We start from the raw sequence: 27,995 nt of genomic DNA on the forward strand, positions 1-27,995 counted from the left end.
ATTGTATTTATCTATTGTATTTATTTGACGATCAAATAATTTTTATTAAATAAAAATAATAGCTGTTGATGTGGGAGGAAAGCATTAGCTAACAACGTCGTAAAAAAAACAAACAGATCACCAACTGAGATTCGTTTACGGCATAAAGCCGTTGAAAAGAATCGACTCGCCAGTCCTCTGATTGTATTTATTCCTGCCGTTGTTTTCTTTCCATCGGTATCTACAGTTTTTCTTTGGAGTGACTCGGTTTTAAGCCATTTATCCATTATTATTTTTAAACACTGTCCTTTGCTAAGCTAGCTGTAGCGCCGCACTTTGAGCTGACGTCACGGCAAATAAACGGTCGATTTCATGCAGTACCTCGAGGACCACCAGGGGGCGGCCGCGGACCACCACTTGCTTCATCATTTGAACACCTTATGGAAAAGCGACTTATTCAAACCTTTCGAACCGAAAAAAAAGCATCTGAATTTGTGACATCATCGCAAAGTCACAAAACAATCGATAAGAACAGAATTGACACCTTTTCAGTAAAAGATTAATCATTTATTGTCTCTGTTCATTAAATTGCTCTACAAATGAGCAACAATTAAAGGTTTGGCACTTGACTCTCTAACACTACGCATAAGGTTCTGCTAAAACATTCATCATGACCATTATTAATTTCTCATCTCTAACCCTGTTAAGGTTATACAGTGTGGTCTCTTGTACCGACTCTTTATGAGGCGTGACAACAGAGTCAGAAACAAAAACAGCGATCACTTGCGAGTATCTTAAAGATTATCTGTGCAAACACCTCAATTTGAGATAGGACATGAATCTAACACACCTGCTAGTTCAAGAAAGCATTGCATAATTAAAAAAGATTAAAAACAACCGTTGTTTATATTAGTTATTAACATGATCATCGTTAAAGTTACATTTTGTTTAAAATAAAACAAAGTGGAATTAACAGTGTTAGTAAAACTAGACCATGTTTGGGTTAGTTGCATAAGATGTTCAACATTTTTGAATCGCAAATCTGAGCAGTTTTCTAAGTTCATGATGTGATAATAGTTTACTGAATGTTGTTACAAACAGGAGGCTGTTGTGCTTCTACGTATTTGTGACTTGTCCTCATGAGTCCAGACAGACAAAATGCATTTTCATGCAAACACTGGCTTTCTTTTAAGAAGAACTGGAATGAGTAGTGTTACAGAAAGGACTCACTTTTACTATTCTAAGACATTTTTTAACTCAAGTATTCTGTTTTTTTGTTAGAAGTGAGGGGCATATACATGGACCGTAACAGTGAACTCACGGCAGTGCAACCAGAGTGTTTACACACCACACATCTGAACTGCTGAACTCTCAGAGGTTTTGTAAGGCAGAGACACGAATGCTATCAGAGATGAGCGAGTCTGACGCGCATCCGGCTGAATGACTGGAATCGTACCGGCGCTTGGTGAAATGCTTCGTAGGTGGTCTACTGCTTTTGGTCCGGAGACTTGTCTAAGACGTTCGCTTCTACGACGATGGCAGGGTTCTCGATGTCCGCTTTGCTCTGGACCATCCGCAGCTCCAGCTGGGCCGGGCTGGGCTTCTTCCCAGGACCAGCCATCTCTGCAGGACAGGCGGACACACGGTCAGGACTCAAGGACTGTTATTCTCACATCTGCATGTTTGTGGTACAAAATTCAGACTCAAGTCCCAGTTTAAGAAATCTAATAAAACAAAATGGAGACAAACAGAAAGCCTGAAGAAACAAAAACAAACCCTACCAACGGCGTAAGTGATGGTCCTCTTGATGACGTGGTGCATCACTGAAACCGTTTTTTCACAGGCAGTCTGAAGAGTCGAAGCACATGCGTGTTACACCAAGATGCTACTTATTTTACAGTCGGGATTCAGGAGTATTTCACTGAAAACGACTGGTACCTTCAGGTCGTTGGGGTGATGGTGAGTCCAGGCGAGCAGCATGGCAGCAAACAGGTCGCCCGTCCCCACAAACACGGCGTCGACTTTAGGGATGTCCAGGCAGATCCTTTGGTTGGTGCTGGTCCCATCGGGTTTCTCTGAGGATTACACAGGGTTCTGATGAGCAACAACAACAAACCTTGAACAAGATCTATAATGTATTGTGGTGCTAAACCGTTCAGTCATTTATAAACCAACAGTATTTTAAAGTCTGTTCTCTGAGCTGCAGGGAGCCAGTGTAGGGACTTTAAAACTGGTGTTATGTGCTCCATCTTCCTGGTTTTAGTCAGAACACCAGCAGCAGCATTTTGAGTCGGCTGCAGCTGGAGGATTGATTTAGACGCTGCTGCGGTAATCAATGCGACTAAAGATAAACGCATGGAAGAGTTTCTCTAGATCTCGCTGAGACATCAGTCCTCTAATGTTCGTCAGGTGGTAGAAGGCCGACTTTGTAACTGTCTTTATGTGGCTCTGAAGGTTCAGGTCAGAGTCCATCACTACTCCCAGATTTCAGGCCTGATTTCTGGTTTTTAGTTGTAATAAATGAAGCTGTGCATTGATTCTGGGTCGTTCCTATTTAGGTCCAAAGAAAATAACTTCAGTTTTCAGGCTGGAAGAAAACTGCAAACCAGCCGAAACACTGAGTTCCTTCAGATCGAGGCTAAAATCCCCCACATGCTTAGACTTGACTTTTGTTAGCAGTAAGTGGAACATTGATCAATATATGTTATCAAAAATGTTCAGAACTCATTTTTCTTGCTGTGTTTTGTATGAAAGACAGAACTGATTAAAAACTTTACTTATTTTCTGGCTCCCCAGTGCCACCAGGAACTGGTCTCCCTGTCTAGAGGGCAGATCGGTGCTGGTGAGGACGACCGTGTCCGGACCCATTTCATGAAGCAAGTCCATCACCTGCAGGACAGAAACACAAATACAGCAAAGAGGAAATGCTGAGGACACTCAGAGTCAGCTAGTAACTAGCTACATTTACTCAGTTACATTTACTTTAGTAACTTTTTTTAAATTTACTTTAAGGACTGTTTTTTAACTACGCTGTACTTTTTACTTTTACTTCAGTAATTTTATTATGAAGTATTTCTACTTTTGCTTGAGTAAAATCTCTGGATTTTCTACCCATTGAGTGAAAAACAAATGCATTTTAACCAAAAATTCACCAGACTCAGACACACACAGCTGCAGTTCTTGTTAAAATTTTATAAGTTTTTTATTGAAAGAAACTGAAACCCTGGGAAGGTTTTCTTTTACCCGATGTTGTTACGTATATGACTTATTGTCATTTTGGTTTTTAAAATGCTAAAATCTCCATTAAACTTTATATGTTGTTCCTTCTGTTTATGTAATTTTTAAATATGATTTGATAAGTTGCTCAGTACTTGAGTAAACTTTTTACCAAATATGTTTTTACTCTTAATTGAGTAATTTCTGGATACTTTTTACCTTTTTACGTGAGTAAAGATCTGTTGAAGTTGTGCTACTCTGAGGATTCTCACCTGAACAGCATCGTCTTCTGTGTTTATTTTCCTCCCAGTTAACAATCTGATGGAGCAGAAAACCAGACGTCTCACTTAGGAAACGTGTGTCACTGTTTACTCTGTGGTAACAGATTAAAATTAACTTACTCCGCTTCAAACTGGTTCGGGGTGAGAATATCCGACAAAGGCACTACTTTGTTCTTATAGACGGGCAGCAGGTTCTCTGGGACGTACTGACAAACACAAACAGAAAGTATTTTTAACAATCATCATTACATTTCACGGAGTTTGTCAGATTTCTTATATTTCAATGAAAAAAAAAGGAGCATGGATACTTGGTAAAGGCTTCGTACCATAGCACCCTGGTCTCCCATAACAGGATCACAAACTGAAATAAAGACAATATTTGTCATCAGGTAATAAAAAATAAAACATCAGTTTTACTGTTTTGAACTGGAAAATGTTGCCCACCATACACCAGGCTGGGATTTGCCTTCTTTAGCTCCTGGATGATATCAACCACCACCTCCAGGAAGGACGTGTCTCTGCTGTACCCTGAGGGAAAAACACATAAAAACTTTATTATGTCAATCTGACTGCATTAAGCATTTATATGTTAAAGCTTAATATTTATACAGACTGTAACTCAGCTGTTTGTCATCTACATGGTGAGATGAAACAGTGGCGAAAGGAAAAACGACACAGAGCAACCATTTTACATTTATGGTGAATAAAAATAAAATAAAAAATAAAATAAAAAATACGAATTAATAACTAGTAAAATTAGACAAATTTGAAATTGCCAAACAACAATGTTCGCTTCAAAAGTGGCTAAAATAAACACATTTTATTGTCAGAAACAGATATTGATGAGTAAAATCATGTTTTTAAGATCTATTCCCATGCTAATGCACACAAAGGTTTATGAACTGTATCAGGCGTTTAATTGCCAATCACTTTGCTTAAAAACACACAAGTTAATATCAGCAGTGTTTGCTACAGAGATCAAGATAATGTCATGGAGCTCCATAATCAGACTGCCTTTATCTGGTTTAAGTTTCTAAGAAGATTTATTCAGAAACCACAAAAAGACTGATCCAAGCAAAAATATGTACCACAAACATCAGATTAGTAGCTGTTAAAAGGATTTAAATTTAGCTTTTGAGCTCGCTGGAAATAAATACAGATGTGGCATTTGTTAAAACCAAATTTATCTACAGCTAAAGCTGCAGGTTGTTTTGGTTATGCTCACCCATCTTCCTGCAAAAACAACTCAAACTCAGATTTTAACTTTAATATGGAAAAAAAAAAGTCTGTTTCCACTGATGTTTTCCTTCTACTGTTCCTTCCACTTTGCAATGATTAGCTGCTATAAATAAAACACACACTTTATGCTTCAAATTGTTCTTTTAAACCCACCTGTGAGAATGTAATTGTACTGGTTCACTTTATTAAGCTTGATTCCGTCGTACAGCACATTCAGCTCCTCAGCGGTCAGCACCTGTCCCTTCCAGTGGGCGTAGCCTGAGCAGAAAGGTCAAAGGTCAGGTTGTTGTTTTAAGGAAGAAACAACCTACAGCTGAAAAAATGTCCAAAAACAAACTTATTTCTGTTTTTTTAGCCGAATGAGGCCGACAGGATTTGGTAAAAGCATATGAAAACATTTTAATTGAATGTCCTGCGTGTTTAGTCTTCCAGTGTCAAACGGGGCCTCAGCACCGACTGAATGGAAACATTGTTGTCTGGAAACCAGTTCTGCTTTTCCTTTGTTTCCTGTTCACCCTTAACATTCAACAAACCAGAAGAAGCTGTTCTGATTGCAAATGCTCTGGGACAAAACAGACACACAAAGACATGAACTTGGCATCCTGCACACGAAGCTCGACACTGAGCCAATAGATCAACTCTATAAGGAAACTCACAGCAAAACATGTGCTGTGCTTCACAATGTTTACACATACCAGGAAGAACTGGACACAAAGATCACAGCTCATTAGTTTACATGAAAGCTTCAAACATAAGAGCTTCATCTTTCCAAGGAACCGATGTTGATTTTACTTCAAGTAATTCCAATGTAAATGTCTCTAAATCCTTTGAAGGAAGCACATTCTCCACATATTTTAGCACATGCAGCTCAGAAAATAATCCCATCATCTCTGCATGTGTCCTTCTCATTTCACCAGGCTTTTGTTTTTCTTCATGTGGCTCTGAGCAACGTTTTTCCAGCCAAACTGGGTCCCGAAGGCACCAGATATCTGTGGGAAATGGAGAGCAAAGCATTGTTCCCCACTTGAGGCTGCGCCGGTTAAAAGAAAAGAAAATGGTTGACCTTTGATGTGAAGAACTCCTCCTAAAACTGTCTTTAAATTCCCTAAACTTAACTCCACCTTTTTTTTCAGCTGGTGACACTAGTTTTCAAAACGCAGGTGAAACCTCAAAAAATCTAATTCAGGCATGAAGGCAAAAGAAAAATGTTAATCTGAACAGCCACAAATGTTTGATGGATGAAGAGTAGAGTTGAGTGGGGTTGTGTGAAGTACTTATGAGCAGTCAACATATTACCTGCAGAGGAAGTCAGAGGGACCCTTGTTTTAGAGAATCTGTACCTGCATTTCCATTACAAATGAGTGTAAACTTTGTAAATTTTCCAGTAAGGTCAAAGAAGAATATAAAACACAATTTCTATTAAATAAGAAACGCAATTAGAATCACACGTTAATACGGAACAATGCTGCGCCATGATCCTCCATTTAGTTCCTGTCGTCGTCTTCTTTGTGGTTTGCAAAACTGGCAACATCTCATTGTTGATCAGAAATAAACCCATTTTGATACAGCCAAAAATCATCTCATCGTAAAACCAAAACCTTTCATCGAAAAACGAGTTTGTTCGAAATTTCCATGCTTTCATTGAGCGAATTCATTTTCAAAATGTTAAATTGTGCAATTATGTGGTCATTGTAAAGAATTAGTATTTCAGTCAAGCTAACAGCAACTGAAACCAGGCTGATGTTTCTTTTTTTGTCCTTTCCAACCAACACAAGGAATTATTGAAATTATTTTTGTTTGGCTAGGTGTCTTTAAGTCATCTTTACTTATATGAGTTGTATTATATCAGATAATAAATCTAATCAAATATTTAATATATTGAATATTCATTGAACTCCTTTCCCGAACTGCACAGCATTCTGGGAGATGTAGGCAGAGGAAAGGCATTAGCTGCTTAACCTCTCACAGCTAGCTAACATATGGTGCATTCACACTGCAGCCTGAAGTGACCCAATTCCAATTTTTTTTGGACATAATGCGACCTGTATCCGATCTTTTCATGACAGTCTGAACAGCACAGGTCGGATTCTTTTCGAATGTGACCCATATCCGATACGTATCCGATTCAAATGCGACCTAACGTCCAGGTCGCATTCATCCGAACTGAACGTCACTGATTCTCAACAAATGTCACTATTCTGCGTCCTGATAAGCGCAAGTGGGAAGAAAAATGACAACCATGACGGATTATATGAGAATTAAGATGTTAATATGTTTCTCCGGTTGGACAACAACTTCAAATATGTAAGCTAAGCTCCACCGTTAGCCTTCATGTTTACTTCCGCAAACACTGAGCACTTCTTTTTGTGGCAGTTATCAGCTGAAGCTATTGCGCCCTCTAGTGCGCATGCGGGACACTTTCAGGTAGTTTGCCCGTTCACACTGCAGAACAAATACAGGTCGCATTTACCGATTTACGGCCCCGGCAAAAAAATCGGAATTGGGTCACTTCAGGCTGCAGTGTTAACGCACCCTAAATTTTGGTGGAATCAGCCAACTCTCTCTCTCTTTGGTTACCTAGCAACAACCTATGGAGTAGCAAAAAGCTTCTAGTTCCTCTCCCCCTCCACCCCACCACAACTTCGGTTACCTAGTAACAACCTATGGAGTAGCAAAAAGCTTCTATTCCCCTCCTCCCCCAACTTCAGTTACCTAGCAACAACCTATGGAGTAGCAAAAAGCTGCTATTCCCCTCATCCCCCAACTTCGGTTACCTAGCAACAACCTGCTGAATAACTGGCGCAGCAGCAGTTTAAGGTTTTGCCACCATGAATCATAACTGCTTAAAAATAAAAGAACAGCAGCAGCGAGGAATGAAAACGAGATACAATAGGAAATGTCATGGCTCCAGTTTTGGCAGTAGTTCAGATATTTAAAACAAAAAACCTACTACATAACGATCAATATCCACTATAACTTATATAGTATAAAAAATGTTAAAAGGAACTAAGAGTGGATTATAAAGCTGAACCAACTAAATGCTTCTGTTCTTGACCATTAATATGGACAAAATAAATGAACTTCAATGATTTGCTATAGAAAAGTTAATAAGCTGCAGGGATTCTTTCAAGCATGTACTTCAGGTGACAAGGCAATTTGCACCTTTGAACCGACGTCCCAAGTCTAAACTTGGACAATCCAGTCAACAATTTCAGATAATTCCTCGTCAGTGTGTATGCACCTATAATCCATTTACGTTCTGAGAGAAGTTTTTCCCCTAATAAACATCCTTTCGCTAAGATATTTAATGCTTTTCTTTGATGGGACCAAATCTTGATGGGGTTTTATCATTTTTCAAAGTAAGGAGGAGGCGGTTCTGAGAATAACCATTAACTTTAACCCCTGACCCTGATCGCTTTCTTTAAAACGAACACGTCTTTGACAGTAAGACAGTAGAGATCAACTCTGCATCAGACATTAATCATATATTTTGGCTAAACTTGTGGTTTTAAATCTAAAATAAAATAATGCATAGACAGATTTCTACAGCTCTTTAGGTATTTTCTAGGAAAAGATATGAATGGAAACCACCTATGTTTTCTTGGAAAGTTGTATTTTTTTTCTTTCATCCTTCTTCTTTTTAAATCTTTGAGAGGATTAAGATTTTGGTTTGGCCAGAAAACTGGTTTGTCTCCCTGAATAAAGAAAAGATGGGCATAGCAGTCCAAACTAGTAAAAGACAAATTAAGAAACTCCACAAAAACATAACTTTAGCAGAGAATCGAGTTTTACATGTGCTTTTGGGAGAGTAAGTTATGATTAAGATGGCTGGAGTCCCTCTCTTCAGTTGTCTGAACCACATTTTGACCCAGACAACAACAGGCTTCTGGGAAACAAGTGGGCTGCAGCCAAAAACAACTGAGTGGGACCGTCTAGACTTTCACGCAAAACACATTTTTGCTTGTTTTACTGTATTTAAGCAAACATGTCAGATCCTGTAAAGGAAAAAATAAAGCACAGCTTTGGAAAAGTATGAATACCTCTGGAACCTTTTCACATCGTTGTCATGCAAAAAACAGAAAGTTGTATTTAATTCATTGGTATTTAATGTGGAAACAAAAATATGAGTTGCATTTTCTTTAGCATGAAGGAAGAAGCTTACATTTTGCTAGCAGATTCTCCCACCTGAGCTAATGTTCTTTGCAGCTCCTCCAGAGTTACAATTGACATCTTAGTAGGTCATTTTTTTCAACAAGAGCTGAACACGTATAGAGAACAAATTAAACACAGTCAGGGTAATTAGCTGACATCTGAAGGCAGATTGTTGTCCTGGATTTAATCTAGGGGAATGGGAATACACAAGCACTCCACACTTTTCAGATTCAGAAACAAAAAAACTGAAACACTGAAAAATGTGTGGATACTTTCCACTTTACGTTCATGCCCAAATAAAACAGATTGAAGTTAGTAGTTGTAATGTGACATAATGTGGAAAAGTTGAAGGAACATGAATACGTTTTCAAGGTACACAGTCAAATGTACTGTTTTGACATCTTAAATATATTTTTATTTTTTATAAAAGGGACTCAAACAAAACAACAAAGACAAGCAGCTGAATTTTGTTCCCAAATGCTTAATGGTGTAAAGGATGAGCACTGAGGATTTGGTGAGTTTTAATCAGCATAGGATGGAGAATGAACTCAGCTAACATCTTAGATAACTTCTCCTTCTAATTATATGTGAAAAACCAAATCTGGAACAAAAAGGTCATCAGTAGCAACTGCACTGACATGCTGGCACAAAATGAAGACAAAAAGTAAAAAAAGAGGGCGTAACTTGTTTGAACAGAAATGATTAATTCCCTAAGGAAAGTCGCAAGGCGTCTCTGTGAAGGGAAGACAAAACCAACCTGTGTGATTGGAAAACTGCACAGAGTTGATGGAGTCCACTTCAAAGCCCAGCACCTGGAAAAACAGGAACGATGCAGCGGTGAGAGTGGAGAACAATAAGGCTGACCTGGATCGGTGTCTTAATTTCACTGAACTGTGAGAACAGTAAGCCTCAGGATCAAATTATGTTTCCTACGAAGAGGTAATTCCCAGAGAGGCCAAACATGAAACAGACAGTGAATAGAGAAGACTCAACACACAGCATCCAGCTGATTTAGACTTCTTTAAAGTTAGACATCATAGGGAAAATATTAGTTTTTAGCCACCATGGTGATACAGAATCCATCTGTCATCCCTTTCAAACTGTATTTAATAAATACAAATTACTAAATAATTTGTGATGGGCTGCAAGAAAGTAAAGAGCTCAAAGACTTTAATGTTTCTAGAAGCATACATGTCATATTTTTTTCTTCTTATGTATGATTTTCCATATGTTGTCAATATTATGTTTTGTTATTTGAAATTGTTATTACCATTTCACTTCTTAATAGTTTTTAGAGCTATCTAGGGAAACATGCTGCAAATTAGCTCATAAGCATCATGATGCAAGCCGTTTCATTCAGTTCGTCTATGTTCCTGTTAAATAAATATAATTAATTCAAATAAATAATTTACTTAAGAAACAAGAATAAAATATTTTCAGTCCAATTTAGCATTTATTAACTCAAAGGTCAGGTTCAGCACCTAAAAGCTGCATCCAAAATTTTAATTTCTGGCTTATATAGTTATACAGACTCTGAAGTCTATATAACTTCAGAGTGATTTGCAAGAGAACTCGTATTCCTTGATTTTTTTCACATTTTGTCCAGTGAAGACTGAAAATGTTGATGTATTTTATTTGGATTTAAACAACAACAAAAAAACATGTTATAGGCTGTAAAAAACTGAAACTAGGGAGAAGGCTCAGCTTGCACCAATACAACAATCGTAAACATCCAGAGCTGAGTAAATTCATGTGCTAAAACGGACTAGTCAAAGTCCACACCTAAATCTAATCAAGAATCTGTAGCAAGACCTGAAGCTGTCTGTTGACAGGCAGTCTAAATCTAATGTGGCTGAGCTTGATCTGTTTTACAAGGAGGAAAAAGTAAAAAATGTAGAGCTCTCTAGATATGGAAAGCTGGTTGAGAGTACCCAGAAATACTTGCTGCTACCATGACAACAAAAGGAATGACTCAGAGGGGATAAAAATACATGCACTCCACACTTTTCAGAGTTGTATTTGCAAAAACAAATGCTTAACACAGAACAAAATGCACTACTTTGTGTTGGTCTATCAGTTGAGATCTAAAACAATTAAGTTTTAGTGGGGTTAATGCTTTTATCAGGTAGTAATATACAAATTAATCTAACGTTTTAGGTGTCACGCTGAGGAAAGGACCTGTCATAATTATAAAACCGGCCTGTGATGTACATTTGTTCAGTGCTTTAGTTCCGTGTTTAAAATCAAATTAGTTGCGATAGTGTCTAACAAATTAAGTCTCCAGGGCTTTCTCTGGCTCCTAACACAACGCTTTCTCATTGTAAAACGGATATTTGAGCGCAGGGTGCATTTCTTCTTACCTGTAACGGAAACGTTGCCGACTTGTTCCCTACGTAACCCCTGACAACATGACTCTGGATAGACAAGACCCGACACTCCATTACCGTGGTTTAAAAACACCCGAGAGAGGCTGCGGACTTATTTCAACCTAAAACCAGCATTTAAAGCCGAGCGACACGCTGAAAGTTAGCAAATGAAGAGTACACCATTGAAGGGCACAAGCCGCCGTAATGCTGCTGCTGCTGCTTGTGACAGTTTTTTTCTTCAGGCAGCTGAACGGACACCTAACGTGAGGAGTTCAATGAGTGGAAACAAAAGTGGGAGACGAGAGCTTCGAGGCAGAGAAGAGCTCTTCGAGCGGTAGTTCAGGGGATTTTCGAGTCGCAGTTGTGGTTAAAGGCTATGTAAGCGGTTAATGTCTTACATGAGTTTTTAATTAGCATAAATCTAGACGGCTTATGAGACTTAAGCTTAAGACTAGTCTGAGAGGAATGCTAATTCTTCTGTCGAACCTCACGAAAGGTTAATAAAATGCTGTTTGGTGAATCTCAAACCACAGTCCCTTTGTCTTGACTGGATATTAAATTATTATTTACATGGTAAAGTGTTGTTAAACTCAAAATAATTAAAACATATTAAGTCATCACATTTTATTGGTTTATACATGCCCTTACTTTTCTAAGTGCTTTACACAAATGCGTTTAAGATGCACATCGTTAGCGGTGCACCGTCTCCAACCATAAATTTCCATGTATGATTGTCAGTTTCTGTTTAAAAAAACCACTCATGCAAATGTGATAATTTTCAAAGATAAAACATTTGCATATATCATTCCACCATGTTTTTATAGATTAAGTTGTTTTTAGACAAGAAGTATGCCTCTCACATAGTTATAAAATGTGCTGAATGTGATTTTATGTCAGTCTCATCCACAAATGATTGCAAAAATAGTAAAAAAAAAAAAAGTATGTTTTTTAAGATAATTCATATTTGCAGTGTATACAAATAATTTGGCTTTACGAAAGATGGACATGGCAGACCTTAATACATGTCCCATGAGGACCACTTATCGTTACTTTTGAGCTATTTGCTCTTTATGTACGCTTTTCAAAAGTTTCTTGCTAAGCAGCAACTGCGTTTTTGACACTGAGGTTTCTCTGCAGGTTGCTGCATTCCTGTTTAGGAAGAAATAGCAGGAAGTTACATAACAGCCATTACTTGTTCACTAAAATATGTTGACTGCAACTTTACTGAGTTTATTATTACTTGTAAATTATCATAAAGTGTAAGTACATACAGTCAGTGTAACTGCAAAGAATTCAAAACTCATCTTGCTGGGATAAAAAACAGAAACATGCAGTGAGTTGTAAAAGTATTTTTTAACCATGTTAAATCAGGTACTTCTTTGTAAAATAGCATAAGATCAGTCAAATTGAATGAAACGAGTCTGTGAACATCAGTTTTCAAGTTTTGCCAAAGATTCTCAGTTGGATTTTGGCCTCATTGTAGCTCCACAGTTCAAAAAGTTCACTCTTTAAATCATTACATCCTTCTTTCACATGTTTCTCTGACTCCTACATGGTTTGTGTGACTTATATGCATGTGGATACAACTGACAGTTATCCTGTAAACAGATTTTTCATGATTATTCCATAGACTAATGCTCTTTTCACCCAATTTGACACTTTAGGTGAATAATGGCTATTCCTTACAGTTATGCTATACTCCTTCCATTTTCAGTTTCACATTTTTGCAAGGCACTGTAAAAATATACATATATTTTTTTTAATACAGTTGTACACCAAATAAAATGTTCATTTAAATCCTGTAGATGAATCCGTGTAACCATACACGGATTTTGATGTTATGCAAGGACACATCGTAAAAATAAATAAAAAATTGTTTAACCTTGAATAATAAAAGTTCTTATTGTTTTTCTTAAACCCTAACATATCAATCTGACAGTAGATGTGCATTTAAAATGATCGTAATCAACAAAAAATGTCAGTAACCGCGTCTTCAACTTTTGGCCTCAACATCTGTTGTGTTATGTTTCTGTTCACCACTAGAGGGCGCAGGAGAACCGAGGTACATTGAGCGTTTCAATGAAAAATTTTTTATTTAGCTAAAACTCACACAGAGCTCTAAGTGCGCTGGAATATTTTTTATGCATGTTCATTTCAAGTTGATTACTTTGTAAATAGGAACATTAGTCATGATTTGAAGAAAAGAAACTAGTTTTATTTAAACAAGTCACCCTCTTTCAAAGCAAGAAAGTGTTTTGGTCTTTGTCCTTTATTCAAACACTTAGCCATTGTATGGGTATAGCTGTGATTTCACAATCTCCACTTAAAAATAACATTGAATCATATGGGGTTGTTTAACCTGTTGAAAGAGTATATAAAAACAGATGGGATATTAAAAAGGTAAAAGAAACCTGGAAGTTGTCAATCATGAGTGTTCTGGACTTCTGTTTGTTTCTCATCAGTGAGAGAAAGAATGGAGGTCTTGGTAGGAAATGGGGGAGACTTTAAAGACATGCAGGTGATCATGAATGACCCAAACACAAAGCTTTCTGCCCCCGACACCTGGGTGAGGAGCACAGAGGCCACACAGAGCAGAGAGGGAGCCAGGTGGAGGAGCTGAAAGCTAATCATCAGCAGCATGCCTGCAGGGCAGCTGCAGCACAAAACCTTCACAGAGGCTTGTTAATAACATTTCCCTCACTGTGAACCAATAACTACTGTGTGTCAGTGTATTATTCTTATTCTAGATGCATCTCTGACGTTTATGTAAAACAGAAACTAAATTAAACTGCAAATTGCAACCATTTTGGAAATAAATTATGTTTTTTTTTTCAATATGAAAGACAGAATGATTCTATTATGGGCCTGTGCATCACAATCCAAGAAGATTGGAGGATTAAGGTTTATGACGACAGCGCAGAGTAATAATCCCTGTCAGTGTTAAGCAGTTATAGCATCCTCTACTGAGGGTCAGAAGAGGAAACGGGACCCAAAAACGCATTAATTTAATCAAAACAAGGAGAAAAACATGGAAAATAAATCACAAATACATTAAACTTTAAACACAGACATTAAAAGTATTAATTTGCTTTATAGAAACAACTCTCGATGAGGCAAAATATTGACTTTTAAACTGGAAAAATAAGAATATTTAGTTAAAGTTACAAAGAATTTCTTCAATAATGTCTATTTTATTTATTCAGGTTTTAAAAAGTTTGACTATATAATAAAAAATAATTTGTAACGAATGAGATTTAGTAGAAGAAAAAAAAGTAATCTTTTGATAAATAGAGGAGGGTGTTTTCTGTAAACACAATATTACAACCACAACCTTGTAATCTGTTGTTATGTATGCATGGAGAGTAAAATCGTATTTATCTTTTTTCCTTTTTAATTGTAACTTGCAAAAACATCTTAAATTACTTAATATAAGGTAATCATGAAGAACTGGATGACAGTTTGATTATTAAGTTAGCTAAAATGTCTTTTTTTACAGTGACTATTCCATGTCAAATTCATTTTAAAAGATGAAGGAATGACACAACATCCAGTCTAACTTTCATGTTGTAAGACAGAATTCAATATTGGATACCATGTGTGTAAAAGAAAGAAAACACTATGTATTTGGACTTTTGGCAATTTAAATCACTAAATTACTTGAGTAAATAATACTGGAAATCAGTTGTCACAATGTTATCTTAGTATTTAGCTACACGAGATACTGAGTTGTAGTATTATTAGCATACTTGGCTAATAATGCTTAGCCTGGCAATGCTAATCTCATTGGTTTTTGACTTGCAACTGTAGTTTAATTCTACTGGATGTTTTGTCAACTAATGATTCTAGTTTTGACTTCCAGGAAAAGCAGAAAAGATTCTGATGATAGAGGAGTTGAAATCCGCAGGGATGGGAAAATCTGTCAACAGGACGATTATTAGTCATACACTCCACAAATCTGGACTTAATGGAAGTGAAAAACCACATATGAAAGAAAGGCATAAGTCATCTGAAACACACAGTAAGCATATCATAAATTGGGTCAGTAAAGACCAAAAATGTGTTTCTTTTTTGTTCGAAACGCAACGCATGGGGGAAACACAAAACTCAGAATCCCCAAGTAGTGAAACATAGTGGTGGCAACGTCATGGTGTGTGAACACATTTCTTAACCAGGATCGAAAAAGCTGTAAAAGGTTGTGTAAAGTTGGATGAACCTGCATACAGAGTTATTTTGGAACCTGTTAGAGTCCGCAAGACTTAAAACCAGATCAGAAACTCACTTTTAGCAAGATGAATAAAATGGAATGGTTTGAATTAAAGACTATTTAGGTACTCTTCAATTCAGTCTATAACTAAATATAACAAATAACCTGCACCAACACTTGGAGATTATTCTTCAGAGATGCACTCACTTTTGTTGACCTGAGTGCATATAAGAAGTGCACTTATTTTGTAATTATGTTATTTACATTCATTATTTTCATTTTGGTCAAACTCCAAATTTCAACACAACTTTACATTTTAAATGTAAAATATATTTAACAAAATGTTAAATATTAAATGATGTTTTGATCAATTACTCAGTGCTTTTTTTTAACCGAATATATTTTTACTCTTACTTGAGTTCTGCACTACTTAATATTCTAGTCACATAAAACGGACTAAACCTAGAAGTGTCTTGAGAAAATGTGTAAAACGTATACATATTTAAGATGATATTGCGTGTTTTATGAGTTTGATAGGGAAAACACTTTGTTTAAGCATTGGTTGAAATGCTTAAACACTAAGAAATATTAAGGTAATTACTTCGGTCACTATCAGCCAACCGGAAACGACAACCATGTCAGTTGGTGGGAACCAACTGCCAAGCGGATGATGTTTCTTCATTTTCCTGACCGTTACCTGTCTTCAGCCGGCTCATCACTGTGATATCCCTCCGCCCCGCGCAGCCGGGAGCCCCGCCTCGTGATGCTTACACCAAGCCGGGGAGGAGGAGCCAGGTAGCAGACACTGACACGTAACAGTCCTGCGTAGAATTTAAGGAAGAAGCTGCATCTTTTCTAAAAAAAAACTCACTTTGATACAGCTGAGTCTCTTCAGACTTGATGAACTACCGAGCTGTCCCGTCCCAGAAGCCCCGTTAGAACGGCCTCTGGAAGCGACCGAAGCGGGACTAGCAGGCAGGAGCGGAGGGAGAGCCGACGTTTAAAATGAGATTTTCAGTGTTTATTTCTGTCCTGCGGTCGCTCGGCCCGGTGGTAATCGGCATTTCATTGGGCTTCACGTTGAGTTTGTTGAGCGTGAGCTGGACGGAAGAAGCGTGTCCCCTGGAGGGGAAGGAGGGCGAGGATGTGGCTTCGGGTCAGGATGGACTCCTCAAAGGAGCCCGAAAGCCCAGCTCCATTTCCACTGGCAACGATGTGGAGTCCGAAGAGGATTTCGAGCCAAGAATAGTCCCATACAAACAAGTCCAGCCGAGTGCTCCAAAGAAAGTTTTCAGGTCAGTTCAGGGTCACAGTTCATTCTGGATTTTCATACACGCTTCAAGTAATTTTACAGTGGGCTGTAATTTACTTAATACGAGGACTAGTTGATAAATCATGTCAGACCCCACATGGTGCAGATGTACAGGTGTCCAAGTCTGGCCTGTAATTATAGGAGAATTAAGGTAACAACAGGCTAGTAATAACCAGGGGCGACCCTAGAAAGTTTTAGAAGAGGTGGCCATATGGGGGCCAGTGCCAAAACAGATGATTTTTAACTTTGTTTCCATAAAAAGTGGGATTAAAATGGCCATTATTAACTTGGTCTCACCACACAGTAAATATTCATAATAAGGTTTTATTGTTAACCACTTTAAACAGCAGTGTTAGTGAAGTCATTTTTTCATATTTTAGAAAGACAAAATAGGAGGAGATGTTTCTGAGCCTGTAAGCTAAAAAAATTCACAACAAAATGGATTCTGATCATCCCTTATTTTTTGTGCAAAGTTGTTTTGAGGGTGTGTTGAAGAACATTTTTAACTACTGAAACAAAACAACTTTAGTTCATGTGGTTTTGGGTTTAGGGTAAAAACAGGAGAGCTACAATGTTATAAAAGTTATAAAAGCATTAAAATTTTAGAGGTTGTGATCCAACAAAAGTAAAAAAAGCTACTTCAAAAACAGTGATGCTGCCAGAAGTTGCTCAACAAATGATATCTGAGGACTGTTCTGCTGTTTTCACAGTTGGAATAAATGTCAGGTTATTTATTTTGTTACATAGTGGTGATTGTTACTGTAGAATCTGACATTTTAAAGTAGAAGAAGCACAAAATATTCTGACCCAAGAGAAGAATAATCAACGTGCATTTTTTTTCTGACAAAACAACAGAGTTAAGTTACAAAAGTTAAACAAATTAACAGCAGAATAATAAATCAACATGTGTTTAGTTGCTTTTTAAAAAAATCTGCTGGTCTTCACGTATGTCAAACACAGTTTTGTCGGCGCTTCAGCAATATATTTTCAACTTTTAAGCTGACAAATGTGTTGTTTCTGTTCGAATCCTTCTGCAAAGCAAACCCTCTAGTTGAATTCTCAAGATAAAGAGTGCAACCTTTTTTTATTTTGGTATCAATTATCTTATCAGCTAGTGTCAAATGTGTTTGAAAACGGTTCCTAAATTATACCGGCCACTTCCACACCACCAGGTTCCTTCTGCTCGCCTCCACCACTAGTAGTAACTATTACAAGACAATTTATGTTATCTGTCCTAAATCTAATTAAAATATGAAGCAAACCGTCAGACATTTGTAGATGCTTATTAATACTAGCCAGGCTTGAGGACTGAAGCTGAGGCTGACAAGGTGCCACTGTATGCCCACACACTGAAGGATGTCTAACTTACATTTTCTGCATAAGCAGGCAAACATTTCCAAGAACCTGTGGATAGAGACCTTGTTTGAACGTTAACCCTCACTCCCAAAAGTGGCTGAATTTTATTTCAGTCCCTTGAAATAGTTTTTAGGTTTAGGAGAAGGTTTTGCTAAAATTAAAGATGTAATTGTGTAAATTCCTTTAATTTATAGGCTGATTCTTTACAGAATAATAGGTAGTGGCATCTAATGATGCCCCTTCATGCCTGAACATTGCTATCTTGAAAACTCTTTTATGTTCAGCTACTTAGATTAGTTTAGTTTTTTTAAAACTGTGAATTATGGAAATAAACGGCTATAAAAGGCTCATATTGCACATATTATTCCAACTGTAATATGATAAACTGTGGCCCCTGATCAAACCAGAATAACTCTAATGTTTCCTACTGCTGATCAATATTGTTTATTGGAGTCATAAAACCACGTTTTTCTTTCAGAAGACCAAGAGTTGAACATTGAAAATTACTAAAAATGGAAATGAAACAAGTCCTGGTGATTACAACTTGATGGACGGCTCTCAAGTTATACCAGAAAAAGTCCAGAAATACTCATGATTTAGTTGCTTTACCTAACTTTAAAAAGATGGAAACCGAACCTAAAGTAATTTTACAGTTGTGTTTGTCATACATCTGATGAAAGCCATTATGGATAATGGCTTGTTCATGCAACCAGTAGAAGTAGACCAGTTTTCCTTTTAAGTTGTGAACTCTTCTAAATGCTACTATTTGCAGATAATGTTGCTCTATTATTAGATGAATCATCAAATGGGCATGACTCTAAACTGGGTCCTCAAAGATGCCATGTGGGTTAAAAAAAGGAAATAAAGTTTGGCTGCGCTGCTGGTTTTGATGAATCGCTTTGCGAGTTCTTACAAGTTTAAATTTCTAAAGAAGCAGTAATTTCCTTTGCTAGTGTTTCCATGTGTGTCACAACGATTGACATGTCTAGGGCTTCAGCCGAAGCTTGTGAAATCACTCAACCCGCTGAGCTGGTTTTAATAAACTGAATGTAAGAGTTCATGCAGCCAGCTGTCCTGTTGCCTTCTGTTGTATTTTAGGTACTTTAGGCATCGGCTGGTATGAGGATACCACAGTTTCAAGGTGTAAATGCGAAATTTTAAAATAAAAATGCAGAGCATTATCTGATTTTTAAATCCAAAAAACAACAATTAATCCTATTGTTGCTAAAATAGTGCAACATATTTATGATCACACTTTTTGATAATGTTAGGTACAATGTTTATTTGGCATAATTTTAGAAAAGTTTGCAAATAAATCCACGTTTTCTTTACTCCTCTCTCTTTTTTTTAATTATTTTAATGCCCTTACTTTCTGTTTTAGTTTTGGATGATTTTCTTTCCTTTTATTTTTCTGTTTATTGTTTTTATGTACAAGAAGTGAAATGTTTTGGGTTTTATATTGTAATTATTTATGAAGTTTAGTTTATTTTGATCTATAGGTCAGGTGTAAATATAAGTGTTGTGCTTCTGCTAAGGTTCGACAATAAATCAGTAACAACATATGTTGCAATATATTCAATTATACATTGAATGTTCTATCAGACATAGATATGTCTGATGTATCCTATCAGACATATCTATATCGATATGTCTGATAGAATATTCAATATATAAAATATTCTCTGAACTCTGATTCAGAACTGCACAGAATTCTGGGGGATGTAGGCAAAAGAAAGACTTTAACCGCTAAACCTTTCACAGCCGGAAGATTGGTGGAATGAACTAACTCACGCCCTCTTTGGTTACCTAGCAACTCACTCATTCTTTGGTTACCTAGCAACTCACTCATTCTTTGGTTACCTAGCAACAACTTGAGTAACTTGCGCAGCAGCAGTTAAAGGTTTTTCCCACTGTTTCTCGTAGCTTTTTAAAAATAAACCACACCGACGTGGAGTGAGAACTGTGGATAAAAGTGGAAAGGTATCACCATTTTGTCAGTATTTCATATATTTAAAACAAAATACTGATCAATGATTATCTACATGAAACATTTATATTGTGGTGTATTTTTTTAGCCATATCGTCCAGCGCTACCTTCTGGCTGAACATTTTCAGTCAAGTTGTTTAAAATGTTGGAGCGTTTTGAAGTATTGTGATGACTCCCTGAATAAATAACAAAAATCAGTCAAACTATCAAACCGCTGTATTGATCCAGTTGTTCTCCGCCTTGTTTCTCAGGGCTAAGTACATAAGCACGGAGCTTGGCATGCGGGAGCGCCTGATCGTTGGAGTCCTGACCTCCAAAAACACCATCAACACCCTCGGTGTGGCGGTGAACCGCACCATCAGCCACCACCTGGACATCGTGGTCTTCTTCACCGGCTCCCGCAACCGCAAAGTCCCCCACGGCATGTTTGTGGTCTCCCACGGAGATGAGAGGCTGATCTGGAACATGTTTCAGACCATCAGGTATGTCTTAGACCACTACGTCAACGAGTACGACTGGTTCTACTTCGTTCAAGACGACGCCTACACCGAAGCCGACCGGATCAGAGAGCTGGTGGAGCACCTGAGCGTGGATCGAGAGCTGTATATGGGCAGTCCTGAAGAGTTCATCGGAGGGGAGATGGAAGGGAAGTACTGCTACGGGGGGTTTGGGTACCTCCTGTCACGCAGCTTGCTCCTGCGGCTTCAACCCTTCCTGGAAAACTGCAGGAACGACATCCTGAGCTCCAGGCCAGATGAGTGGCTCGGAAGATGCATCATCGATTACACCAGCACCAACTGTGTCAGTGAATATGAGGCAAGTTGACTTAAACTCACTCTTCTTTTCTTTTCTCAAAGGGGGGACCACCAGAGGGCGCTGTGGGGGCCTTAGAAAGTCGGAGAGAAAATGAGAAAAACATGCAAAAATAAAAGAAAGTTAAATCCCATAAGTTTCTTCAACATAATATTGGTTTTCTGTTTTTGATAACTTAAAAAAAATGTAAAAAGTTAAAATGATTGATTTTTAAATGTAAATTCTGAAATGAAATTTAAATTAATCAAGATGCTTTTCTCCTCAAACCAGCATAACAAGCTGGTTTGAGGAATTGAACTTGATTGTAGAAACAGGGAAATTTTTACAAGCATATAAACTTCTTATTCAAGTATCTTGATTGGCAAGAAGTCATAGAAAATTATCCTGAAAAAAGAAGAAAGAAAGGCAGTGAAAAACATGAATGCCATGTAATGTGTATTATAATAGAAAATATGCATAAAGCATATTTAACTAAACAAAAATTTCTAAAAAGAGAAAGACCAAATGAAGCCTCCAGCAGCCCCTCTGTGGGAATAAATTAAAATTTGATGTGATTAATATAAAATATAAGAAAGAGGGAATTGTGTTGACAAATTTAATTATCAGGTAACAGATGCAAAATTTTCTGCTACATCTAAAGTCAGAAGGTATGAGGTTAGCATTTATGCTAAATGAATATAATAATTATGGAATAGTAAAAAACCGTCAAAATGTTTGTTTCTTTATATATACCCTGGTTTGAAAACAGGGTCCTGGTCAGAGGTTAATGCTTTTTGGGGAAAAATTTGCGAACTCCTTGCTTTCAACACGAACATGAAGGTATAAAAGATGTTTTTTTTTACATGAGAGCAGATGAAAGGAAGCAGTCTGTAGTTTAAACGAATGTTAAGCTGTAAAAACGAAGAAGAGTCATCTGGGACAGCTGGCTGCAGCGGGGGGTTCTGCTCCTCACAAGGAAAACATAACCGTCCCTGCAGAAATCATTACTTTGCACTAGCACTGACAGACAACTCTATAGATCTGTAATTACGGCGCTAGCAAAGAGATGGTATTCATATTACAGAGGAGTGGGCTCGTGCCCTTTAACTCCCCGCTGCACCTGGGGCATTACGGGGCAGGTAAACAGGCACAGGGGACACAGCTGAGAGGTTAGCTTAGGTTCAATGGTGTGAAAATCCCCTGTGGGTCAACATGCTCTGCTCCTATAATGTCATTAGCATTTAAGGTCAAACAGGCTTTGTCCCAGGGCCTGCAGGGAGGTTTTTTGTTTGTCTTTCAGCACAGTTTGCTTCAGTTCTTCTAGTTTTAATGTTTTATTTACAAACAAATACAGTGCACTGCAAATAATTAGTTAAATATTTTTTAGTTTTTGCTTTTTTTGTCACACTAGTTTCAAAGATAACCTGAGTAAATACAAAGTTCAGTTTGTAATTGATTCAGTTTATTTGGGAAAAAGACTATTGAAACCAACCAGAAAATAATTGCATCCCTTGGTAAATCTTGAATTAAGTGACTAAACACATTTATTTTGTTCAGTGTACATTTTTCATCCACATCGTTTCAGTAGAACCTGTGTGAACGCATGAAGTAGGCTAGTTTCTCCATTAAGGTGCCAAAACTCTGGGACTCCTCAAGCATTCATGAAAAACGGCTTCATAACGGTCTAATCACAAATTCTGCTCTGAGTCAGAAAATCCTGAAGAGTAGCATCCTTCAGGGCTCCAACGATTAATCGACTTAAATGTGATTAATCGATTACGGAAATAATAATCAACTAATTTAGTAATCGATTAATCGTTAACTGGACGATACAAAGTCAAACAAAGTGTTATTTTTGCTGAAAAACATAACACAGTCAGAGCCAAAACTCTACAAAAACATTTTGCATCCAAGTTAAAACCCTTCTTTATCTGTAAACTTCTTGTATCTAAAACTACTCAGTTTTAGCTTCACCTGATTCAAATTCTGCAAAAAAAAAAAAAGTTAAAATAAAACATTTCCTATTAAACTCCTTTTGGTATCCATCTATTAATCCAAAGATAGTCCACAGATTAGTAGATAATGTTTTGTTTTTTACATCTTTTGCCATAAGTGACCAGGTGTACAGTTAAAAAAAGGAATTTTCATTTTATTTACATAAAAAAGTAATTTAAATATTTGCATTTTTTAAATGTATTTTCAAAAAATGCTTAAGTAGTTAAATAACAAATCTGCAGAATGTGCCACTTTTTTTTATTCGATTAATCAATTAATCATCAGAATAATTGATTACTATAATCATAGTTGGTTGCAGCCCTAATGTCCTTTAGTTCATGACCTTGAAGACCAGAAAGGCAGTAATCTAAACGTAAACCAGCAGATCTACCTCTGAATGGCTCAAAGATTAAAAATATATAGTGTTGGAGTGGTCTAGTCAAAGTCTGTACCTAAATCAGATGAATATGTTGTGAAAAACCTTCAGTATGGATGAATTTGAAAAAATCTGCAGAGAAGACTAATTGGAAGATATTCCAAATGCTTGAAGGTATTTGTGGTTTGTTTGATGATCTTAAACATTTAGGAATAAAAAAGCAGCTTATAAGGAGGTAAAGACTTTACCAGAGCATGTTGTAACTTAAGTGAATTTGTTATTTTTGACTCACCCAACTGATATGTAAATGCTTTTTATTCCCATTTTTCCTGCTTGGCTGCTGGCCAAGCTGCAAGTCATCTTGTTGCACAATTGAGAGGGAGTAACTGGGCTATCAGAAGAGCCCCGAGCCAGCAGGGCTCAACTTAGCCCTTTAGATAATGGAGGCAAGCAGGCAGGGGGAAGTTAACAGGCCTGGAATAGTTGAGAAAACAGCTTGAACACAGAGCCAGACATCATTTTTTTTCCTGTACAAAGGGAACGCTGATGCCAATTAGGCACGGACAATGCTTCACTAAGTGTTGGGCTACAGGCTGTAAGCTGTTGGCAAACACTGGTAATAGAGCGGCCTCGCTGCTTAGCTAAGCGCTTCCTCCGTTCTTTCTTCTCTTAATGGCTTCATCAGATTCTTTTCAGGGGGTTTTTCAGCTGATTATGTCCTCAGTCACGTCTTTTGTTTTATTTCGAAGTTCCTGTGAATTTGTCAAAGAGCAAACATGGTTGCTAGCCCCGCAGTGAAAGTCAGTTTTTCTTTTTAGCATCACTGTGAAGCTTCAGTTCACTGAGCAAACTTTCCCGTGGAGATGAGCCCGATACGCTGTCTAGTTGGCACGAAATGTTTGAAAGGAAGTAACGCTCCATAACAACCAGGCCTGGAACGGCTTTCGGCGTATTTCTGTCATGCCATCACGTCTCATGAAGAGCGCTCTTTGTTTGTCTTCTTTGCAGGGACTCGAGTACCACCATTACGAGCTCGGAAAAAACTCGGACCCAAATAAAGAGCAGAATGAGAAGTTCAAGAGAGCCCTGACTGTTCATCCCGTGTCTGACCCCGAACAAATGTACCGGCTGCACCGATACTTCTCCGAGATTGAGTTGCAGAAGACTTACAATGAGATTGCTAAGCTGCAGGTAAGCAGATTGCCAAGAGTCACAAATCACCTGCGAGTCAGTCGGAAATTCAATCTCGTCTTACCATTATTCCCCCCGCAAAACGCAAAAACAGAAGATCTGACTAGAATATCAGCAAAAAGATCCTTTATTTCAGTTCAGACATGAATCTGATTCACTGCATACAGATTGATGCATTTCAAGTGTTTATTTTTTATGACTAGGGCTGAAACGATTAATCGTGATTAGACTGTGCCATTTTTTATTCAACTAGTCATCAGAATAATTGATAAATTAATCGATTAACAGAAGTAGTTGCTAGTTGCAGCCCCGATTATGACTTTTCACTAATGTCAGCCCAAAATGCAGTTTCTCAAAAAAATTACAATTCTACATAAGAGAAGCAAAAAATAGTATTAATACAGAAATGTGAACCTGATGAAAAGGTCTGAGGTCTTTTTTATTTTTTGATATGTTACCTTGTTTAAGAGACGCTCCATTTAATAGTTTTGTGCTCATTTCAAACACTGTGATGCCATGTTCATTTTTAGATTTCCAAATGAAACCCAATCTTTACTTTCATCTGAAAGGAGAACTAAAAAGTGTTTTGCTTAAAAAAAACCCAAAACATTATGTTTGGTTTGTTTATTATGTTTGATAATCCTTTGTTTGCAACTCAACTTATGAGAAACTTAACATTTTTAAATGTAACTCTGAAACTTACAAAATCCTTCATTGAGCAGATTTTTCTTTTGCTTTTTCTTTCCACTCAACTTTCTATGAATTTACTTCCTTACTACAGACTGTAAGAAGGTGAAGCAGTGACATTTTGTACAGTTTTGGCTTCCTTGTTTTTTCAGAAATTGCACATTAATTAGTTAGCAATTAATACATTTCTAAATTCGATGGCAATTATTTCAATAATCGATTAATCGTTTCAGCCATAATTAAAATAGACACATTTTTCAATGGCATTAAAAAAACCTCTTGTTGTGTGTCCGCAGGCCGAGATAAAAAATGTCAGCGTTCTCGCTTTTGAAGGCAACCGAAGCGCCCAGTGGCCAGTCGGGGTCAATCCGCCTTTTGAGGCTAAATCTCGGTTTGAAGTTCTGAAATGGGAGTACTTCACAGAGGAGGAGATTTACTCCTGCATCGACGGCGCTCCTAAGTGTGAGTTGCGGGGTATCGATAAACTGGATGTGGCTGAGGTCATAGACACAGCCATAGAGGAGCTGAACAAAAAGTACATGCCCACTTTACATCTGAAGAAGCAGCAGCTGATTAACGGATACAGACGCTTCGACCCCACCAGGGGCATGGAGTACACCTTAGACCTTCAGCTGGAGGTCGTCAATCAGAAGGGTCACAGCCGCTCCATCACCAAGAGAGTCCACCTGGTGCGACCCCTGAGCCTCATAGAGATCATTCCCATGCCCTACGTCACCGAAGCGACCAGGGTCCACATCATTATACCTCTGACTGCAGAAGACCGCAGCTACGTCAACCATTTCCTGGAAGTCTTTGCCTCCAACGCCTTTGAGACGAGCGAAAACGCCATCCTCACATTTCTGTTCATTTACGACCCAGAGGAAGCTCAACACGTGAACCACAACGACATATTTATCGACGCGAAGAATCAGATAAATGTTTACGAACGAAAATACCCCACGGTGAAAATCCCCTGGATCAGCGTCAAGACGGAGATACCGTCCCAGATTAAGTTCATGGACATCATCTCCAAAAAGCACCCGGTGGACACTTTGTTCTTCCTGGCGCACGTCAACACGAACATCAACGCCGAGTTTCTCAACCGCTGCCGCATGAACTCCATAAACAACTGGCAGGTCTTCTTCCCCATCCACTTCCAGGAGTACAACCCCGATGTTTCCTACCACAACCAGCCGCCCCCAGCCACAGTCGACCTGGTGAAGGACGCCGGACATTTTGACCGCAGGTCATTCGACGAGGCGTGCTTTTACAACTCCGACTACATGGCGACGCGATCCCGCATGGTGGCGGACGTCCAGGAGAACGAGGACATCCTTGAAAGCCTGGACATTTATGACATTTTTGTGAAGTATTCCGGTCTGCACGTATTCAGAGCTGTTGAGCCAGCGCTGCACCAGCAGTACCGCTACCAGTCCTGCAACCCCAAACTCAGCGAAGACATCTACCACCGGTGTATTCAGAGCAACATGGAGGGCCTCGGGTCCCGATCGCAACTCGCCATGCTGCTTTTCGAGCAAGAACAAGGAAACAGTACTTGAAGCATTTCACCTGCTTTATTTTCGTAAAACGGACTGAAGATGTTGGAGTCGGTTGAAAAAAGCAACAAGTCTTCCACCAGCTTTAAGTCCAACCCAACGGTTCTCCCTAAAGGCTGTTTGTCAGCTTTGTCTTTTTTAGCTAGTTTTGATAAACAGATGCAACACAGGTTTATAATGAAACCAAACGTGTTAGCTATGCTGACAAATATAAAAATTGCAATAAGCAGTTTTGACCACTAGGGGAGGCATAGAAACCAGAGACTCGTGGCTTTGCGGTAGCTTTGAGGAGTTTGTGTCGTCTCCTCAGCATTCAGGTGGAAATCGCTACCAAAGACTGAGAATACTCAGGGGTAGGCATGGGCCGGCTGCTGTACGTCCAGTTTAAATTTCTTCCATTGAAATCTAACAAAACTAGTTGCTGCACACTGCCAGTCGGGTGGCTGAAAGAAGACCACTTCTTTTCTCTTGAGCCTACAAGAACAAATTTAGATTTGGAAAGTAAAGTAGCTCCACCAAACACACTTACTCATAAATACAGTTGGCAACCATCTTTAGTCGGCAAACATTGGGCGTACATTGACTTTTTAGGACTGAATTGAAAAATGTATTAAAATTAGAAATTTTTTTAGGCTATTCAACTAAATTTGGCCCAAACAGATTCTTAAATTAAGTCTTTGCTGCCCATCTTTAGGTATCAGTAGATATGTTTGTGTTGACATATTTTCACTCTATTTATCCATATTTTAACATTGTTTACACCCAATCCAATGTCGTTTTTTCAATGTTTATTCGATGGAAATGTGTTTGGGACAGAGTGAAATATTCAACCTGACTACTGGAGCAGAAAGGCTTAAGAGGCAAGGTTTACTTGAAAATTACCCCAACATTTATTCATTAAATTTTTATGTTAAATTCAATATTGCAGTTCACAACAAACTATAATATTTTATCTCAGTAGGAATTAAAGAAATGCAATAATGTTACATATTTTTTTTCCTTTAAATATTTTTCAGATGCTGTGAGAAGACCGGCCCATGCCTAGTTAGGAGTAATTATGTTAATTGGTCACAATTAGAAGGAGGTAGTTTCCTTTTGGGAACATTAGCTTAGATTAGCTGAGAAAGCTAACAAACATGTCTTTTAAAAGTATTAGCACCCCTTGAACTTTTTTTTTGCATTTTTCTCACATTGCAACTACAAACTTTGATATGTTTTATTTAGATTTGTAGAATATTACATGGAGTGTACTGTATAACTGTGAAGGTTATGCATGATGCTTCTACATTTTACTAGATTCATTAAT

General features: G+C 37.9%; 2 protein-coding genes across 2 annotated transcripts; one reads left to right on the plus strand and one right to left on the minus strand.

Annotated features, from left to right (window-relative positions):
* Positions 1 to 524: 524 nt before the first annotated feature.
* On the minus strand, positions 525 to 11,483 carry LOC103141505 (pyridoxal kinase). The gene is made up of 11 exons (XM_007557179.2): positions 11,228 to 11,483; positions 9,625 to 9,679; positions 4,869 to 4,973; positions 3,921 to 4,004; positions 3,803 to 3,837; positions 3,597 to 3,682; positions 3,468 to 3,513; positions 2,757 to 2,868; positions 1,918 to 2,054; positions 1,761 to 1,827; positions 525 to 1,602 (listed from the first exon to the last, which is right to left on the minus strand). Exons 1-11 carry the CDS (start codon positions 11,306 to 11,308, stop codon positions 1,466 to 1,468), a joined length of 945 nt encoding a protein of 314 aa, XP_007557241.1. The 5' UTR covers positions 11,309 to 11,483; the 3' UTR covers positions 525 to 1,465.
* Positions 11,484 to 16,126: 4,643 nt separating this feature from the next.
* LOC103141506 (chondroitin sulfate synthase 2-like) lies at positions 16,127 to 27,663 on the plus strand. The gene is made up of 4 exons (XM_007557180.2): positions 16,127 to 16,732; positions 20,344 to 20,908; positions 24,264 to 24,446; positions 25,430 to 27,663. The coding sequence occupies exons 1-4, from the start codon at positions 16,443 to 16,445 to the stop codon at positions 26,690 to 26,692; spliced, it is 2,301 nt and encodes a 766-aa protein (XP_007557242.1). The 5' UTR covers positions 16,127 to 16,442; the 3' UTR covers positions 26,693 to 27,663.
* Positions 27,664 to 27,995: the final 332 nt, after the last annotated feature.

Source organism: Poecilia formosa, unplaced genomic scaffold (assembly GCF_000485575.1).
Source record: "Poecilia formosa unplaced genomic scaffold, Poecilia_formosa-5.1.2 Scaffold84, whole genome shotgun sequence".
Classification (NCBI taxonomy): domain Eukaryota; kingdom Metazoa; phylum Chordata; class Actinopteri; order Cyprinodontiformes; family Poeciliidae; genus Poecilia; species Poecilia formosa.

Excerpts from the sequence above, each read along its gene's own strand:
- LOC103141505 (XM_007557179.2), bottom strand. The coding sequence starts at position 11,308 with ATGGAGTGTCGGGTCTTGTCTATCCAGAGTCATGTTGTCAGGGGTTAC. Across the intron at positions 4,005-4,868 it reads GTACAATTACATTCTCACAG|GGTACAGCAGAGACACGTCC; the intron begins GTGGGTTTAAAA and ends TTTTTCCCTCAG. Across the intron at positions 3,514-3,596 it reads CCGAACCAGTTTGAAGCGGA|ATTGTTAACTGGGAGGAAAA; the intron begins GTAAGTTAATTT and ends CTGCTCCATCAG.
- LOC103141506 (XM_007557180.2), top strand. The coding sequence starts at position 16,443 with ATGAGATTTTCAGTGTTTATTTCTGTCCTGCGGTCGCTCGGCCCGGTG. Across the intron at positions 16,733-20,343 it reads GCTCCAAAGAAAGTTTTCAG|GGCTAAGTACATAAGCACGG; the intron begins GTCAGTTCAGGG and ends CTTGTTTCTCAG. Across the intron at positions 20,909-24,263 it reads ACTGTGTCAGTGAATATGAG|GGACTCGAGTACCACCATTA; the intron begins GCAAGTTGACTT and ends TCTTCTTTGCAG.